The sequence below is a fragment of the Synchiropus splendidus genome, chromosome 9 (assembly GCF_027744825.2).
Source record: "Synchiropus splendidus isolate RoL2022-P1 chromosome 9, RoL_Sspl_1.0, whole genome shotgun sequence".
Classification (NCBI taxonomy): Eukaryota; Metazoa; Chordata; class Actinopteri; order Syngnathiformes; family Callionymidae; genus Synchiropus; species Synchiropus splendidus.
This window is the reverse complement of record NC_071342.1, coordinates 9609338-9626656: the sequence shown is the minus strand read 5'-3', so window position 1 is coordinate 9626656 and position 17319 is coordinate 9609338. Positions and strand designations below refer to the sequence as shown.

The window sequence follows — 17319 nt, the reverse complement described above, 5'->3', positions numbered from 1 at the left end:
TATCCTCCTTCTGATTCTCTTCCATCTGAAAGTTCATCTGATTCCAAGAGGCATAAAAGGAAGCGATCAATTTAAAGCAACACAAGTCGATTTCTGCCACTCTTTCACACAGAGCGATCGTTCATCGACATTCCCTGGGGTAACGGTTTCATGTCACCCTGTCACATAAAAGTAATACAACATTATTTACTGGAGTCTTAAAGTCCCAGACTGTGGATTAGGTTTGAAAAATGTGTCGGATTATCCGGACAAATTAGACTCTAGTTATCTGCCTTCACTCGCTGCTTTGTGAGCAATAAATAAAACAGATGATGAGGTCAAAGTGCCGTTGGGTTTTGTGGTTGCTGCAGGGGAAACCGTCACTGGCCGTCATCTCACCCACCGACCTGCTATTAATAGCAGCTGTTCTGCTTTCGTCACAAAAAGAAAGAGGGAGGAGGGAGAGAGTTGCTGATGAAAAATGAAAAGGGAGTACTGACACAGACAGGAATGAGAATAGAAAATTAAGGCTGGGTGGAATAAAGGATTGATGCTGATCCCTCAATTGGGTGAACAGCATATGCAAAAGCTGTGCACCGTCATTGAGTCGTACACCAGTCTGTTAGTGACACAAGAAGCATGATACGTGACATCTCACCTTTAGGTCCCGGTGCACAATGTCATGCTGGTGGATGTGACTGACGCTCTCCAGAATCTGATTGATGCAGTGGCTGGAGGCAGAGCAGTAGACGCAGCCATGAATTTATGTGGCACTATTGTGTGTGTAACAATAGCAGAGTGGCTAAACTAAGCTGTCATCACGCTGAAAGACTTTGAAATGTTCTTGTTTAACGTTGATACTTTGTCACCAAAAAGCAGCAATCGCATCGTAAAAACAGAGTCCAATAAAATGGTTCATCTGGTGTTGATGGTGTTTTACCAGGCTGCAAGTGCCTCACTGAACAATACTAACTGATTTATGTCTTAACCCATGCCGGGCAGTCTCACGGAATTTACCTTCATTTTTTTGCCTTTGAGATCTTTCATTAATTCAGGTTAAATTTGACCTTCTCTTCCTGTCTTTCACCAATCTACACTTCCAATGTGAGTATTGACAATTTGGTTCAAATGTTAATTTGACTTCTAATAAACCTCTACTCGATACCAAGTATATTGTAATAAAATAAGTAGAGCTTGAAATAGAAGCTTAAATATTATAATAGCACAACACTCCAATCAATTGTATATCTACGTGCATTAACTTTCACTTTAGCCAGAGAAACTACACTGGATAATGTAATAAAAAAAGTTTACCTGGCGTCTGCCTCACTGTAATACTCTCTAGCAACGATATCTTCAAACAGTTCTCCTCCAGTGACGCTGCAGACATACAAGGAAATATAATGTTATTGCTTTCAGGTCATTGGAGATTTAACAGACGGTCACGACTTGTACAATCATAATAAATGAATATTAGGACAGTTATTTTTATTCCCTTTAAAGCGTGTCAATGTCGGCAATAACATTTGTTCTTTTTAAAATATGGCTCAAAATAAACAACCATTTTATTTCCAAAAAACATGATGCTATTAAAGAGCATTGAAAACATAAACTGGTTAAACTTGGACCTGCAGAGGATGTCAGCTGTTCTTTCAGTTCAACATATCTGATTACACACAAGGTTTCAGACCACAATTGTCATATCCAGTTGTTGGCATAAAGAACATCATCACAAAAATCCATCTGGTTTCTGGCATGCCCTGCAGTCTTCAGCCTCCTGGGCATGGCTGGGATATCTTTCACATACAGACCAGATGCCCAAACCGCCTCAAAAGATCACTATTCACATGAAGCAGGCATCTGCTTAGATGAAATATAACATACTTACAGGTCAAAGACAAGATAGTGGAATCCTTCCTCTGAGATACTGTCATGGAGTCGTACTGTTGTCATGGGGAAAATGTAAAGAAAAAATGTTTACTTGTAAGGCACAGTTGCTATCGTAATGCTGTAGCTGGTTGAAAAGATGACTCACCTATGTTTGGGTGTTTGAGCAGACGACAGATTCTTGCCTCCCGCTCTAGTTTCTGGTGATCTGAAAATAAAGACCAAAGGAGAAAGCACAATATGTTTGATGAAATACTTTTATTATTGTATGTACCCTAAAAATCAATGTAAAATGTTAATAAACTAATACACTATTAGTCAAAGGGAAGCATCACCTTTACCTTTCATCTAAACAGCACCTGTAGTACTCAAGTTATACATTTCCCTATCATTTTTCAAAAATAGGAATCTATTCAGAGAGAATAAATTAGTCGTCAATGTAGATTTTAATAGTTGTGCATTTGATTGAAGGCAGACAGATGACAGGATTACATCAAATTTAGGAACAACCCTGATGTAAGGCAGCCAGTGCCAGAGAAAAGGTACAGCATGTCGGTGACTGTGTGATGACATCATTGCCTATGTGATCCAACACTTACTCAACATTCGCCCACCTTGCCTGGACAGGCTTTTTCAGTCCTCCTGAACCACCCACCGAATGTTTAAGAAGTTTGAAAGCTTAGTACATAAAAACAGGGTATGTATTCAATTGCCACCTTAAAAATACCACTAGATGTCTCAATAATAACTTGGAATGACCACAAGAGCAAACTTTCCATTCAATGTGATCAAAATCACAAGTTTGCAACACCAAGATTTAGACTTACTTTTCAACACTCAACCTTTCAAGAACCTAGAGTGCTAATGAATAATAGATAAGACCGAAAAAGGACCACTGAAAGTTGATTCAGCTGCTTGGTGCAAAAATTATGCATGACGAAAATTGACAGGACTTTTTTCAAATCTTCTCCACTTTGCTGGGAGATTTAGCTGTGAACGTTCCAAAGGTAAACAACTCATTTGGAAATGCCCATAAACCTGTGCACTCAACACAGTCACACATTTGCACTTAGTGAAATTAGTCTTGAGTGTTCTGTCCTAATATAATCATTGTCCAGTTAATGATTCTAATGGCGGGGAGAGGCTGTCCATCTGAGCAGCTGCCGGTTTACAGCGGACAGATTGGATTGAAGGACAAATTCGGTGCCCAGAAACAGTGGAAGGTCAAATCCAGTAAAGACCCTCTACCACCCACCAGCTGCTGGCCTCTTGGGACAGATGGGCAACTTACATGAGTGAGTGCAGCTGCATGGGTTGGTTTTGCGTGCAAGTGAAATGAGAAGTCACCAAACCGCATCCCAACCAAGGTTTTAAGAAAGTTCATGAAGTCCACAAATGTCACACTGGCCGTGGCACCAAGGACACTAAGATAGATATTAAAATATGCAATAATTATCTACAATAGAAATCGCATCACATGAACTTATACCTGGGTGCAAGTATTTATCTTCTGTCATTATAAGGTGAAAAATACAAGCAGGATATCAATGTGAGCAAATTTACACATTGAATTTCAATGTTCCAAAATAATAGAAATAAAATAAATTAGATTTTATCAACTACACTGTAGACTAGGGGACATATAGTAGCATACATAAACTACTTATTCATCCGTGCATCAGCAGCATAGTAGCCTGTACTTAATCATTAGAAAGTACTAACTATATATTTTTTATGCCCAACTCACCCTGGACTAGTCACTGAATGTTCACACTGCACTATACTATAATTACTGATTATTGACAATAAATTAGAAAGTAGTTTATTATTGGCCAGTATCGGTTCTCCAATATAAAGTGTCATCATTTTTTCCTTGTGCTGCAATTTATAATGTCTTCCTGTTCTAACTAATTCCTGACTGTCCAGAACTAGATGTAACTATCTTCTTCAGCCTCCTATGAAGTCTGTCCATTCAAGTTTTTCTCCAGTTCAAAATCTGAAACACACTGTAATTTAAAGAAATGGAACGCTGTATGCAGTTTGGATGCTAATGTTATCAACAGGAATATGAAATAAATTCAACATCTTCAGTCCAATTCTACAGAAGTGTTCCTACTTAGGGCATTAAAAGACCTGAACAGATACTGTTCCTTACACGACCTCTAAACCTTTACCATTAAAGCTATGCTATGTGTCCAGATTTTGCTGTAGAACCAGTCGGATGAAGGACGATCCCTATAAGGGGAAATGGAAAGGAAGGAAGGAAACATCTACTGGGAAACATCAGGCCGGAAACGAGAGAAAGAAACCTTTCCTTCCTGTCAATAAACTCAGTCGTGCCACTGTTTGGAGGTTACTTCAGCTACCGAGATACGTGAAATTACTTTGTAACTTAATGATGATGGAACATGCACCAGAGAATTCCAGGAAGCAAGATTAGACCACAATCCTGGATTTGATTCCAGACCTCTGACCTGATGAACTAAGTCAATTAGGTAGGACTTTGAATCCATGAGCATGCCAGCATGTTCTGGTCACTTCCCCCCCTTGTTTTTGGGAGCACTTCACACACACGGACACAGAAACCCAAATATTTCAATCTGACCAGTGTGGAATCAAAAGCATCAACAGACATTCCTCAACCTTTTTCTCAGAGCTATAAATGGACTCTATTTTGGCTGCTTATATTCTTAGAACTTGGCTCGGCCTTCAAAAATAGGATTGCATTTTTTTTTCGTGTTGCTGGCAAGGAATGATAGCTTTATTTTCCTTGTAACGGCATGAAAGTTTGGCAGCCAGCTCTTCAGATACAGTAGACTGAAGGATTGTTAAAACTATAAAGACTATGATAACGACAGAGACAGAAACAAAGGCAATTGACAGTTGCTTTTAAGGAGAGCTGTGTCTGACAAGCAATAAAAGGAACTGAAAAGAACATCTGCAAGTTAGGTGCCAGCCTTTAGGCACCATTTTCTCAGGATCTTTTAAATGTTATTGTGTTGTAAATTAAGTATTGTTAAGTAGGTAATTTAGATGGGGTGTCTCACAAGGCAAGTCAGTTTGTACTACTGTCCAGCAGGCGGTAACACTTCAAACTGAACTTTTTGCCAGACAAAACCACTCATCTAGACTTGTGCTCAAATCCCTTTTATGGCATCGCAGTCATGCCAGGGTGGTATCATATCTTCTACCCCAGAGAGAAGACAACAGCACTTATCCCAATTGGACTGAGTGATGGCTGCCAGCGTGGCACATCATCATATTCATTTACCCACACGTCCCTCCCCCATTTTACGATCTCATCTTGAAGCTCCGAACAGAAGTTGATGTAATGATAGCGAGATGACTCTGGCCTGCCCACAAGGTTTTAAATGGATATGAAATCAATTCAATCGTAAATAAACTTTAATAGTGTGTCAGGGTGGTTTTAATGTCAGTTTCAAGGATAGGAGCAATGTGTTACAGATGCATAGGGGATAATACTTCCCTAACATTAAGAGGAGCAGCAAACACTTCACTGACAGAGACTGAAGGCCACAGACAAATGCTCACATCTCAATATATTTCTGAACATATTTAAACAAGCGTAATTGATGACCAGGATCTTCCCAAATATAATCCATGGAGTCAGTAGTAGTAGTAGTCAACTACAGTCCATTACATAAGTTAAACAACTGATTTTAAAGGAGGTCCTGTTTGTGATGCAAAAAATGTTGAGTCTGTGAGGCCTGTGGTCATAATGTTATGGTGGAAGATGGTTGCACTCTAAACAGTAATTACTTAAAAATCGAATATTTCGTATCAAACACCAAGAACACTAAAAAATAAAAGCCACGCCAGAAAAACTGCAAACTAAATGGTGATATTTTTCATATTTTTGCTTCTCTTATTTGTAATTTATTTTCTGCCATATGTATGGAATTTCCCCCTCAGAGAACTAACAAGATATACAGATTAGGTTAAGAAAAAAGTCCACTCCATAAGCAGCATTTTTTTGGCTACTTCAGTGTATTTTTTCACAAAAACGGCTGTGTTGACATGATTCAAAATAACCCCTGGTCCACAGTATATCAGCAAAACAAACTTGGACATACTTCTTATTAAAAGATAAACCAGACAAACAAACCCCAAGCCTACTCAGTGACGTAAGCATAATGGTTTTAAATAACATACAATACATCTTTGTATTGAAGGGAATTAGTAGTTAACACTGTGATTATCATTACTCTTGCCTGTACTGTACATCTGTCTTGTCTTGTCTTGTAATGAGTCATAGTGAGCCATTATTAGCTCAAAAGAAATGCACTGACACAAACTGCAACATACAATTACACTTTAGAGGAGCCCTATGACTGTGTAACCAAATCCAACATACTGTACGCATAGAGTAGCTTTGCATTAAAACAAAGTATTAACTGTTTGTATTTATAAGTTAGCTCATGATTTACATCGACTGAGCGCCAAAGAAGACGGCAGATACACCTTCCCGACAGTTCTGTTACAGTGTTGACTAATCGAAAATATCAACCACGGAAGACTTTCAATGATCATCTGACAGAGGTCAAAGAACAACAAATCTGTTTGGGTGGACTAATTTCAAATATTACATTTCTCGGGCACAAGTAACGGTTCTCTGTGGAACACTCTCTAAACATGGAAAAGCATAACAGGGTCCCTTCAATCAATCAGAGGATGCACTCAGATGTCTGGCAGACTGAAAGAAGCTGACACTGATACTGACCAAAAGACCGTCAGACACTGTGGGTCAGTGTGGCCCAGAGCAAAGAGGACTATAAAAAGATCCCAATCCTCCTCCAGCTTACCGCCTGAATCACACCCACCTGGCTCATGCTGCGTCACCAGGCAGACACACAATGCATCAGAAAGTGAGGGATCAACTGACACAACAGAGTCAGACAGGCAGATGTGATGTGTGGTGAAACGAGAGAGACAGAGGCAAAATTTTGACACAGATTGTGTAAGATCTGGATTCAAGCCCTGTCGTTTCTTCCTTCATCAGCACTGACTCCAGCCAGTCAGGCTGGAACCTGTGGGATTGAGCTGGGGATGACCTGTCTCAATGTTAAAGCCCAGAGCAGCAAGGTCAACAAAAGCTGCATGTCAAGACGAGAAAGACGGCGATCATGAAAGAGAAGCAAATGGAAAGACAATGGGCTGGAAGTGATTGTCATGCGTCAAGATGGGTTTGACCATGCGTTGATTTAAAGCTAATACTTTTGTTTGCTCATTAAATTTTACTATTTTTTGGTCTGTTAAGTGAATGCCAACTGGATAACTACATCAGATGTGTGCAAAGTGTGGGTCAGGGGCCACGTATGGTCCTTTGCCTCTACTTATGCAGTCACATTAAAACTACAAAATATATTTATTTATTATTTTTACCCATTATAATGCCTGTTTTTCCTCCCCATAGCTATTGATAGTCAAATTGAAATGTTAAAATAATGTTTTTTTTATAAGCATTTCTTGTCCCTAAAAATACATAACTGAAAAATATATTAAAGGAACAATGCTTAACATTTAGACATTAATACATTATTTTCACATTTACTGAGATGACAGGTTTCAGTATGAAGAGTCAAAACTCCCAGAGTCAGACTTGAGTTCGATTCCTGATGTTGAATGATAGATATTTCTAGAGTTCCCTTTGCAAGTACAAGCAGGACCATCTGTGATTACATTTTTCGCTTTTTTACCACGGCCTTTCCTCAAAGGCCGTAGTAAAAATAAATAAACGTGGGATGAGGAGCTTTATGGCAACTTGCAGTTACACTCATTTACCAGTGGCGCCTCCAAAAGAAACTACCTATTGCCGCTTTAAAATATATATATATTGGCAAAATGCATATAAATTGTAATTATATACAAGCAAACATATTTGAAGCACATAATGTCAATGTAAAATGTCAGTGAACAACATTCAGTGAACAAGAAAAAAAATGGTATCAGATTAAATAAAACTGTCCTAAACCTTAGCTTTTCACTCAGATTGATGGCATGTGTCGTCACACTGTTATAACGCTCTGCTGTAAATGTAATTACAATACAAATTTAAATGGAATTACCTCCCAGGAAAAGGCAAACGTCTTCATTTTCACCACGGGTCAAAGCAATAGATATTCACAGATTAAAAACAAGAACACAATTAGAGTGTGAGGGCGGGTGTGCACTCGCGTGCACGGAGCTTGGATCCCGGGAGAGATCAGGGTAGTTCATCCAAAACATGAAGTGACACAGCAAGTAAACCAAGACTCTTTTGCCTTTCCTCTGCTCTGCTTACAAGAACACACTGTCCAAACTCAACCAATTAAATGAACCATGACCTCAGACGACCTCTGCAACCAGAAACCCACGAACATCTCATTACAAAAATATTCCCTCAAGCAGCGGAGCAGAGTCTGACTAACAAGATGATGGAAATGTGACGCTTCACCTCTCCTTAACTTCTTGGAGCAAGGATGTTACATTAAATACCACTTATAGCATGATCCCAAATTATACAGAGGCCAACATGGGGGGAAAGAGTAGAGGGATTACTCCATCACTGAAGGTAAAGCATAAGCTCTATGACCTTGGCCCTCCAAAAGAAGCCAGTGAGGAACAGTAATAGCTCTATTGGTCTGATAGCTAGAAAGGCTGAAGCTGCAGTATTTGAATATCATGAAAATCGAGTGAGGGGTGGAATACGTGATGCCTAATGAATTTATGACCTTGATAAATGATGTATAATGTAGTTGCATCAACTGCTGGTTGGTATTTTTTTATATGTTAATGTTGAAATGATTGTTGAACATTTATTTTTATTAAGCAGAAGAATTAAAAATAAAATAAGATGTGGATAAAGTTTTTAATCTCACCAATTGTACAAAGAGATTATTCACTCTTAGGCTAAAACCAACAACTATTTTAATAGTCAGCTAGTCATCAACTATCTTAATGACTAGTCTGCATATGATGAACAAAGTTGATCATAGTGTTGCAACTAGTAATTTATAAAGAAAAACATACATTATCCTAGTGTTACATGTTTTGAAAAATTACATTTGAATTACTGAAAATATGGTTTGCTTTGAAATGTAGGTTCAGTGTTGCCTCTCACTTTAATCTCTGACATGAGCATTGTGAAATGTTACTATCGACCTGTTGGGTCGCATTGATCCCAGAACCTGAGGCGCTTCTTCTCTTATTGTGGCTTCTGCTAAAATGCAAAAAAATTCGAGTGGTGATGTCACGACTCATCGACAAATAAATAAGCCGCCAGCAACTAATTCAATGGTCAACAATGTGGACTCGTTGTTGCAATGTGGACAACTGTTCCATGAACTAGGTTCTATAATTTAGATTCACTCAGTAAGCACTTCAGTGTTCTCTCACAGAAAAGTAACCCCATCTCTGTCTCCACTTTGCAAAACTACCTTACTGGGATTAACATTCCAAACGGAGTCATCGAATTAATAACGAAATTCCTCACAATACAACTGATCATGTCTCACAACACTAAATTGTGTGTGATTTCCAGTTTATAGTATGCTTGTATTTAAATCTGCCATGACGACATACAAACTCATCAAGCAAAATATTTAGCATGAAAAATGTGACCAACTAAATCTTTGCTCAAGTTTGCTAAAATTTTCAAGCATTGCAAAACTAAGATCAAGCAACTTTTATTTATTTTTTAAATAAAGAGGTATATTTATTTTTGTAATGTTGCATGACCTTGCAGAATGTGATATTTATTTTATGTAACAGTTGGAACAACTCCATCTTAACTTGGGTAGATGTTTAAAACTTAATAAATGTGTAAAAAAAAAAAAAAACCTTAAATGTCTCTACCGGTCATTCAGTCTTGTAATGCAAAGTCGATTATATTACATCATGATCAGAAATAAGATGAGATATCATTATATACAAGATCTTTTTTAATTAAAAAAAAATGCTAACAATCATGGCTCCAAGAATCGTAATTGTATCGTATAACAGCAGAAGATTCCCACCCACCCCGCACTCAAAGGCAGAAAAAAAAAAGTTCGTTTTTACATCAGAGAACTGAATGGCCATTCCTCCAAAATGTTTAGCGGAATTAAATAAATTGTTTACCAAACAAAAAAACAAAAACATGACATGACATTAGCTACACTTGGTCTCCTGTTAGCTTCCAGGAGCAGGGGATTATCCACGACTGTGTACCAGATTTGTGTGGGCTGGGAAATTCCAGCTATGTAGGGTTGAGGGTGTTTACATCTCACGTTGTGGAGCATGGAAAGACTTCAACGAAAATGTGCAGAGACCTCGGGATCCCCCGGGAAGAGTTGGAGGAGGTTTGTGCGGATCGGTAAGTTTGGGCTTCCTTGCTCCGAATGCTGCCTCCGCGACCCGACCCCGGATAAGCGGCAGAAGAAGGTGAAGGTGAAGGTGAAAATGTGCAGTGGATTTGGTGCTGACCCACGTCCATGCCAGCCAGTAAAGGTTGTGTCAGTCTTGTTATGGGATAATAAAGCTCCATGATGGCGTGCACTGTACGCAACTCAGGACATAGCGGCAAGAACACCAACGTACTTGAACAGTAAGTTACAGCTGCCACTTAAACAAGTTTTTTTTCCCAAATGCAATCTAAGATTTCCTATAGATTTACTGACAAAAGCAACTCCCAAGTCAGCAATTGCATTTGGTCTGGTGCTTTCCCAGTGTGATTATCTCTTTCAGTGACCTTCATCAGTCATGCAAGATCACCACCACCCTGCTTCAGATCACACACAAACATAGTGGAAACCAACATGTGACAGCATTCATTATCCTCTCCACTCCTGACTCACCATCTTTACACACAGACACAAATCCATATAGAACTCTTCACTTCCTGTGAGGACATCCTTTTGACTGCTCTTGCAACATGAACGTCTTGCGCGGTTTTACAGTAAACTGATTAAAGTCTTGCTTCACAGCACACTGACAGTGTAGAATTATCAGTCATCTAAAGTAGCTTCCTTGCCCCGACAGGTTTCGCATATTTAGTTAGTTTGAACAACAAAAGCAGACAGCGAAAAACAAGTCAAGTGTTGTTGGCAAGATTCAAATCCATAGCAAACTAGTACTTACATTATTCTACTCACATGTACCATCCAATCGCAAAATCCAGTCCCTTCACAATTTAAAATGATAGTATATCAAACATTTAATATAAATATATTATTTAAATATACACCAAGATGGAGGACATTAGGAAGGCAAACTCACACGTGGGACACATGGTAGCCAGAGCATATGGTCTCTATGACAGTTTTATTGTTTATTAATAAGCATCGGGCAGGAAAAAAAGCACTCAAACCACTTAAGACCCAGTATTAAAGACAATCAATATTGTCAGAATTATGTTAAGCCCGTATAGAAGTTTAAATAACGGATATTTAATATTTTAAAAATGTACTTTTACTAAGCATGTTGCGCATAAATTAAACGAATTCAAGGTCATTGTAAGGCAAACTGGTGGTAAGGATGAATATTGTGCTTCACACAGACTGAGGTTAATAGGTAATAATTATATCCCATTATATCCAAGACGTAAATTTGTGGCATGCAGCATGAACATCTACTCTAATGTCACAAGCATTCAAGCTTAAGGAGATATCAAATCTCAACATGACGCAATGGCAGCGTGATTCCAGGAACTATGTTTTGAACAAAAACAACCCTGAACAACGAGCAACTTGTAGTAAAAATGTCAACACAACAGGGTTGAATACATGTCAGAGCAGGCTGCTTTCTGGACACAGCTGCTGGTTTGAAATCAATTGCTGATGATCAATAAGAATGGTAAACTCCAATCATTCTTCTGCTTGAATCAATATTATCCAAACAATAATTTAACACTCCTCAAATATAATTTTTATGAATATATTAGCCAAAAATTATTGATCAACACAGATTGCTTTAGACCAGGCCTGGCCAACCTGCAGCTCCCAAGCCGCATTTGGCTCTCTCCCCAGTTTCATGCGGCTCTTCACCAAATGAGGTGCCGAACTGGCTACAATTTTGGTCAAGTTGCTGTTGAGATGATGGTTTAGGAAATTAGACAAAGTAAGAGCTATTCTGGCAAAATGTCAAAATATTGTTCAAATGACTTGTGTTTAACTTTGAAACATAAACAATAAACCTCGCCGTTCAATGGCGATGTGAGTCACGGTCCTCAGACTTGATCCACCATCAACACAACTGACATGACTCAGTTCCACGTTTGACTTTGTCCTTCCTTAAACTAAAGGTCTGGCATGTGTTTCACCTGTGATTCACTGTTGATGGTGGTGAAGTCTGTTGAATTCAGTGGAGTGAAGATGAGACGCTCCAGTCTGCAGTGTGGCTCACACACACACAGACCGGGGCCACGTTATTGGTGGCAGGAGCCACGTACAAACATAGAGAAGTCAAGTCAATGGCGCACACATTTCTATCTACGCCGCTTGATATTTCCAGGAGGATCAGGGTAAAATGGAGGAATTTGAAAAATACAAGCACAAGAGACATACACCGGACGTGAACCAGCAACTTGGTGACCCACAGGGATGAGCTTTAACCACTATACTGAGTCACGTGACCATCTGCTCAGGTGAAGCCTCACAGCCTGACATGTTTGTAGCATGTGGCTCTGTTCAGCAACACAGTAAAACAATGTGGCTCTCAGCCTCTGACTGGTTGGCCACACCTGCTTTAGACCCTCACTTTGTTGCAGCATTTTTTAACACTGTATATTATGATAAATTATGTTTATTTTATTGTTTGACTCAATTACATGTTAAAATAAATTCAGAATATTACTATTATTTTGTAAAAATCGCAAGTAAACTCTTTCATCGCCACTTGATCTGAGGAATCGAAAAGGAGCCGAGACAAGAATAATAATAATAATTTCTGCCCTTCTATTCTATTGTCCATTTTTATTTCCAGAATTCCTAAGGTACAGAAAATCATTGCAGGAATCACAAATTAGCCATTGAACAATGTCCACTTTTTATGACTTCTGATTGATATTTGGTTGCCATTAAGAGTATTTCAGTGTTGCAGTAATGCATAATTAAAATATATTATGTTTCTCAATATATGTTGTTTAATAATTTTACACCAGGCTGTATTCTTTAACTTATTTGACAGAGTGCAATGGCACATGTAGTGTTCAGCGAGTTGTAGCTTTTGTTTGCTAAGGCCTGGTATCAAATTAAAACCAAAGCCATCCTTACGATAACAAACGGTAACATGATCCACTTCATATGCCTGTAGTTGTCAGCTGTGTTTAACAAGGCTGACAGAGATGAACAAACCACAAAACTGCACACATAACTGGCAGCATATTGAACAGATGACAGAACAATGAATTTATGAGACTGACCCTGGGTGTGTTTGTGTGAGGCAAATCAAACATCCTGCTACTGGGAAAAACAGCAGCCTGGCGCAAGATCCTCGAGCGGAATTCAAATTAAAGATTTCATTAGCCTGATTAATTTAATTATGTGCCTGGCATTGTTGTTCCTACGCCAACATTTTTTATATTTACCTGACATTTGGTGGCCACTGGGACCACAGCAGATAAAGACAGACCCCAGGGAAAACCTGACCTACCAGGACTGTGGTTGCAATCGTCTGAAACAAGTCTAAATATCAATCAAAAGTTTGGGGGATAATGCCTTTCAGAAGTTACAAGAAAGGGCCAAATGTTGTAGTGGTTGTTCCAACCATAAGTTTATAGGGGATTCAGCCTTTTCAGTAAAACCCAAGGAATCCAGGTGGACATCTAAATGGTATGATGATGCAAGAGAGTTAGTACTGAAGTCTACTTCCAAGATTTCAAACTGTCAATTTTAAGCATGACAACTAATCTTCCCAGACACAAACATATTGAATGAACACATTTCTTGCCACAGTGAAGACTCTAAACACAACAATGCAACACTGGCTTCTTCCCTGATTGTTCAGAGGGGTGTAAGAAAATACAGATATGCTATCACAATACTTTACTGTGCAATACTGTATGTTTCAGGTCAGCTATATCAATATTTAATACATATACTGCATACTTGGATATGCTGCTGCATTTGTGACCTGTTTAACACAAATGTTTTCTATCTTTACACTGCAGCTTGGAAATTTAATTGCAAGTCTGACATCATTACAAAAAAACTTGTTTCTATGCACATAATATTGTTCAAATTATATTTTATTATTAAAATATATTGCTGATGTATCACCACTCCTGTATCAGGATATGTATCATACAGCAAGATACCTGCCATTACACAGCTTTACTCCACACCAGAAGACTATACTGTAGATGTTTTCACCACCATCTATTGCCACAATTGACACAGCGGCAGACATGGAGTCGAACTCTGTCCACATGTTTTGGAAAGGAAAGACCTTAGGAAAAGTACAAAAACAATTGGTGGCTTGAACTCAGCCTTTATATTTGTATGTGACTCCCTTACACTTCTAACAGTAGTTAAACTGTCTCAGTTCCAGAGCACCAAATTCTTCTGTCTCCATCTCTTTAACCAGAGCTAGATCTTTCTCTTTCCATATACGCCTCTCACTCTCTCGCTGCTCATCAAATATTCACAGTTGGTCTCATTAAACATTCACCGCGCAGTGCAGCTACGTTTATCTGCCTTCTGCCAATCAGCCTCCAGCAAGTGCATTAAAGCCCACCAAAAGCCTGTAAACGGAACATCTACACGTCGTCTGTCTGTGTGGCCCACAAAAGCATCAGTGTTGAACCAAGTCAATAGAAGAGTGTCAAACCACAAAAACACCAAAGGAAGATGGAATAATTGTTGAATGAAAGATTTGAATGGGAAAAAATGAATGAGGAAAGACACAGTAGAAAGATGGCTTGTATCGCAGCTCTTGTCAAAGCGGACCAATGGAAGAGCAAGTTCAATAATTTAGCACTGGGACAAGCACTGCTAGCCTGTCCTGCTCTCCTTCACTGACATCACAAGACCTGTCCTATAACAGAGTCAAAATAAACTCACTTCACACAGTAATTGTTACTAAAAATATCATACAACACGTCTTTGGTTGGAGCTTTCTCCAGTTGCAAAGTGATCACAAATGACGGAGATCGACACCTCTTCAATTAAATCTCCCGAACAATCGGTAATAGTAATTGTGACGATCAGAAAACTGAGCTCAGAATAACTCTGACACACATATATGGCCACGCCTCCTTCTGTAAGATCACTTTAATAGTTCCACATACCAGTTCAAGCTGTTTTTCTGGTTCAAACATCAATGGCGTCTATTTATATCAACAATGCAACCAGCTCCTTGTGTCGTCACTGCAAACATAATGGCATTTTGGCGGTAACTAAATGTACCTCAACTAACGTCAAGGATAGACAACATATTCAGGAGAGCACAGCTATCACCGAAATTTAACTTAATCCAAAGCACAAAAATGTAACTAACAACAGTGAGGTGCAGATGCAGCTCATATGTCTGCGTTTATATCAGGCATCATATGCCTTGTTTACATAGTCATTCAGACCAAAGCCACCTCAGGATTGCACATGGAGCCATCACTGTCGGCAAACATCTTCTGCCCAAACTACACACAGTTTTCTGTAATCCCGCAGTGAGAACAATAAATGTTCTAACGCAGCTCACACATCAAACCCAATCTGCCAGCACAACAATTGGTGTTTACAGACATGAAAAGGGGACATTAAAACAGAGCTCTACTTCTGTAGATGTGTTCTGCATCCAATTGGTATAATCATTGAGAACTGTACACGCTATCCTTCTTTTCACTGCTCCACGGTGCTTGAATCTGAAGGCATGGCAGCATATATTTAAAACGTCTCATGCAGTAAGAAGGGATAAGAGTGAAAATGCTTGAAGCACACCAGTTATTACACCTATGTTGAGTGTAATTATCTTGCTGAAATGACGCATCAAGTAGACGCAAAAACCTAGAACCAACTGACAGAACGGCATCAGTCATATTTGGGACACATGATAGATATCTTATATAATGGAGGAAACATTTTCTTCTTTAAAGACTTAATACATACATGATAATACATTATAACCTGGAATGGATCAACGCTGTTGACAACCACTGACAGAACTGACTCATTAACAATTGCTGAATAAGCAAACAATCCCAAAACCGAGACATAAAATGAAGATATCTCAAGAACAGTTCCCTTTCAATACTTCAAAAGGTCATCATTGCGTCCTGCGACTCATTTTACATCTTGTACGTGCAGACTTGTGTGGTGGAATGACCGTCTACACACATACTGAACAATATATATATTTTTTTAACTTATGATATCGCCAGTATATTACAGTATTGTGGCATCAAGTATTGTGATATTTGAGTGTACTGATTTTTTCTTACACCCAGATTGACAAGGTAAGTCTTTCTGTTGACTTTCCAGAGGTCCAGTCTTTAAAACATTAATTTAAAGGCCATTTAATTATGAAATGGTGAAAAAGCACATTGGCCAAACGTACTTCCTCACACTTATTACACTACTCAATAAAGTGGAGTATTAATATCATCAGATTTACAGTCTGCTACTCTAGTAGATAACTTTGAACAGGTCTCTGGCCAAGGGTCTGATAAGATGAAGTAGCAAACCGACAAAAGAAAGTGTTTAGCTTCAATAGCCTGGCTGTGTGTGTGTGTTTGTGTTTATGTGAATGTGTGTGGTGACCAGACGTATGCACAGACAGACATACACTAAAAAACTGTTTCTGTCAAGACAGCCTATGGGATGAAGAGCTTCACCCCTGCTGTTGCCGGGTTACAAGCGCCAGTCCACTGCCAACACAGCACCGCGCACAATGCAGTAGATCAAATCGCTGGGAGAGAAGAGTATTTTAAGATCCTTCCCCAAATCAATCTTTTGTTTACCCAAAGGGGAGGGCGGTGGGTGGAAGACGAGAGAAATCCACATTAAAGCAAAACGACAGGGGTGAGGAAGGCTGTCGAGGGGGGACGCAAAGGAGAAGGAGACAGGTCTGAGCCAGCAACCCTGTGGGGAAAAAAAAAAGCACAGCCCAATCAGTCCAGAAAGCTGGCGCTGATCTGCAGTTCTCATCGCTGCTCAGCCTTTGGTGACAGGGGCTTGGACAAACATAGAGCAGTCTAAGAAGAAGCACCGATGCTGAATCATAGTTGCTGAAAAGATTCAACAGTTGAAGCACAGCAGCCTTTTTGTTATGTAGCAAGGAACTCAATCACGGTCACATTTGCCAGCTCATTGAGGGGGCGCCAGGGTTCCCGCTACATGTAAACGATCATGGCGCACTGCCACAGCAAAATAGAATTAGATGTTACAAACATATATGACATGGCATGAATCATCAAGCTGGTATCTGTGCACACTGATACACCATAAGAACAAATGTCACTGGAGTCGCAACATCCTGTCTGGT

At 39.2% G+C, this 17319-nt stretch overlaps 1 protein-coding gene across 13 annotated transcripts in view; it reads right to left on the bottom strand.

Moving 5' to 3' along the window:
- The window catches only part of camk2g2 (calcium/calmodulin-dependent protein kinase (CaM kinase) II gamma 2), a 41756-nt gene that overhangs the window by 19538 nt on the left and 4899 nt on the right, over window positions 1-17319 (bottom strand). For all 13 annotated transcript variants that reach the window (XM_053874675.1, XM_053874689.1, XM_053874678.1 and 10 more), the window contains exons 3-6: window positions 2015-2074; window positions 1868-1922; window positions 1294-1359; window positions 638-710 (exon numbers count right to left, since the gene is read on the bottom strand). In XM_053874675.1, the coding sequence (XP_053730650.1) occupies window positions 638-710; window positions 1294-1359; window positions 1868-1922; window positions 2015-2074 (254 nt within the window). The remainder of the gene's footprint in view (window positions 1-637; window positions 711-1293; window positions 1360-1867; window positions 1923-2014; window positions 2075-17319) is intronic.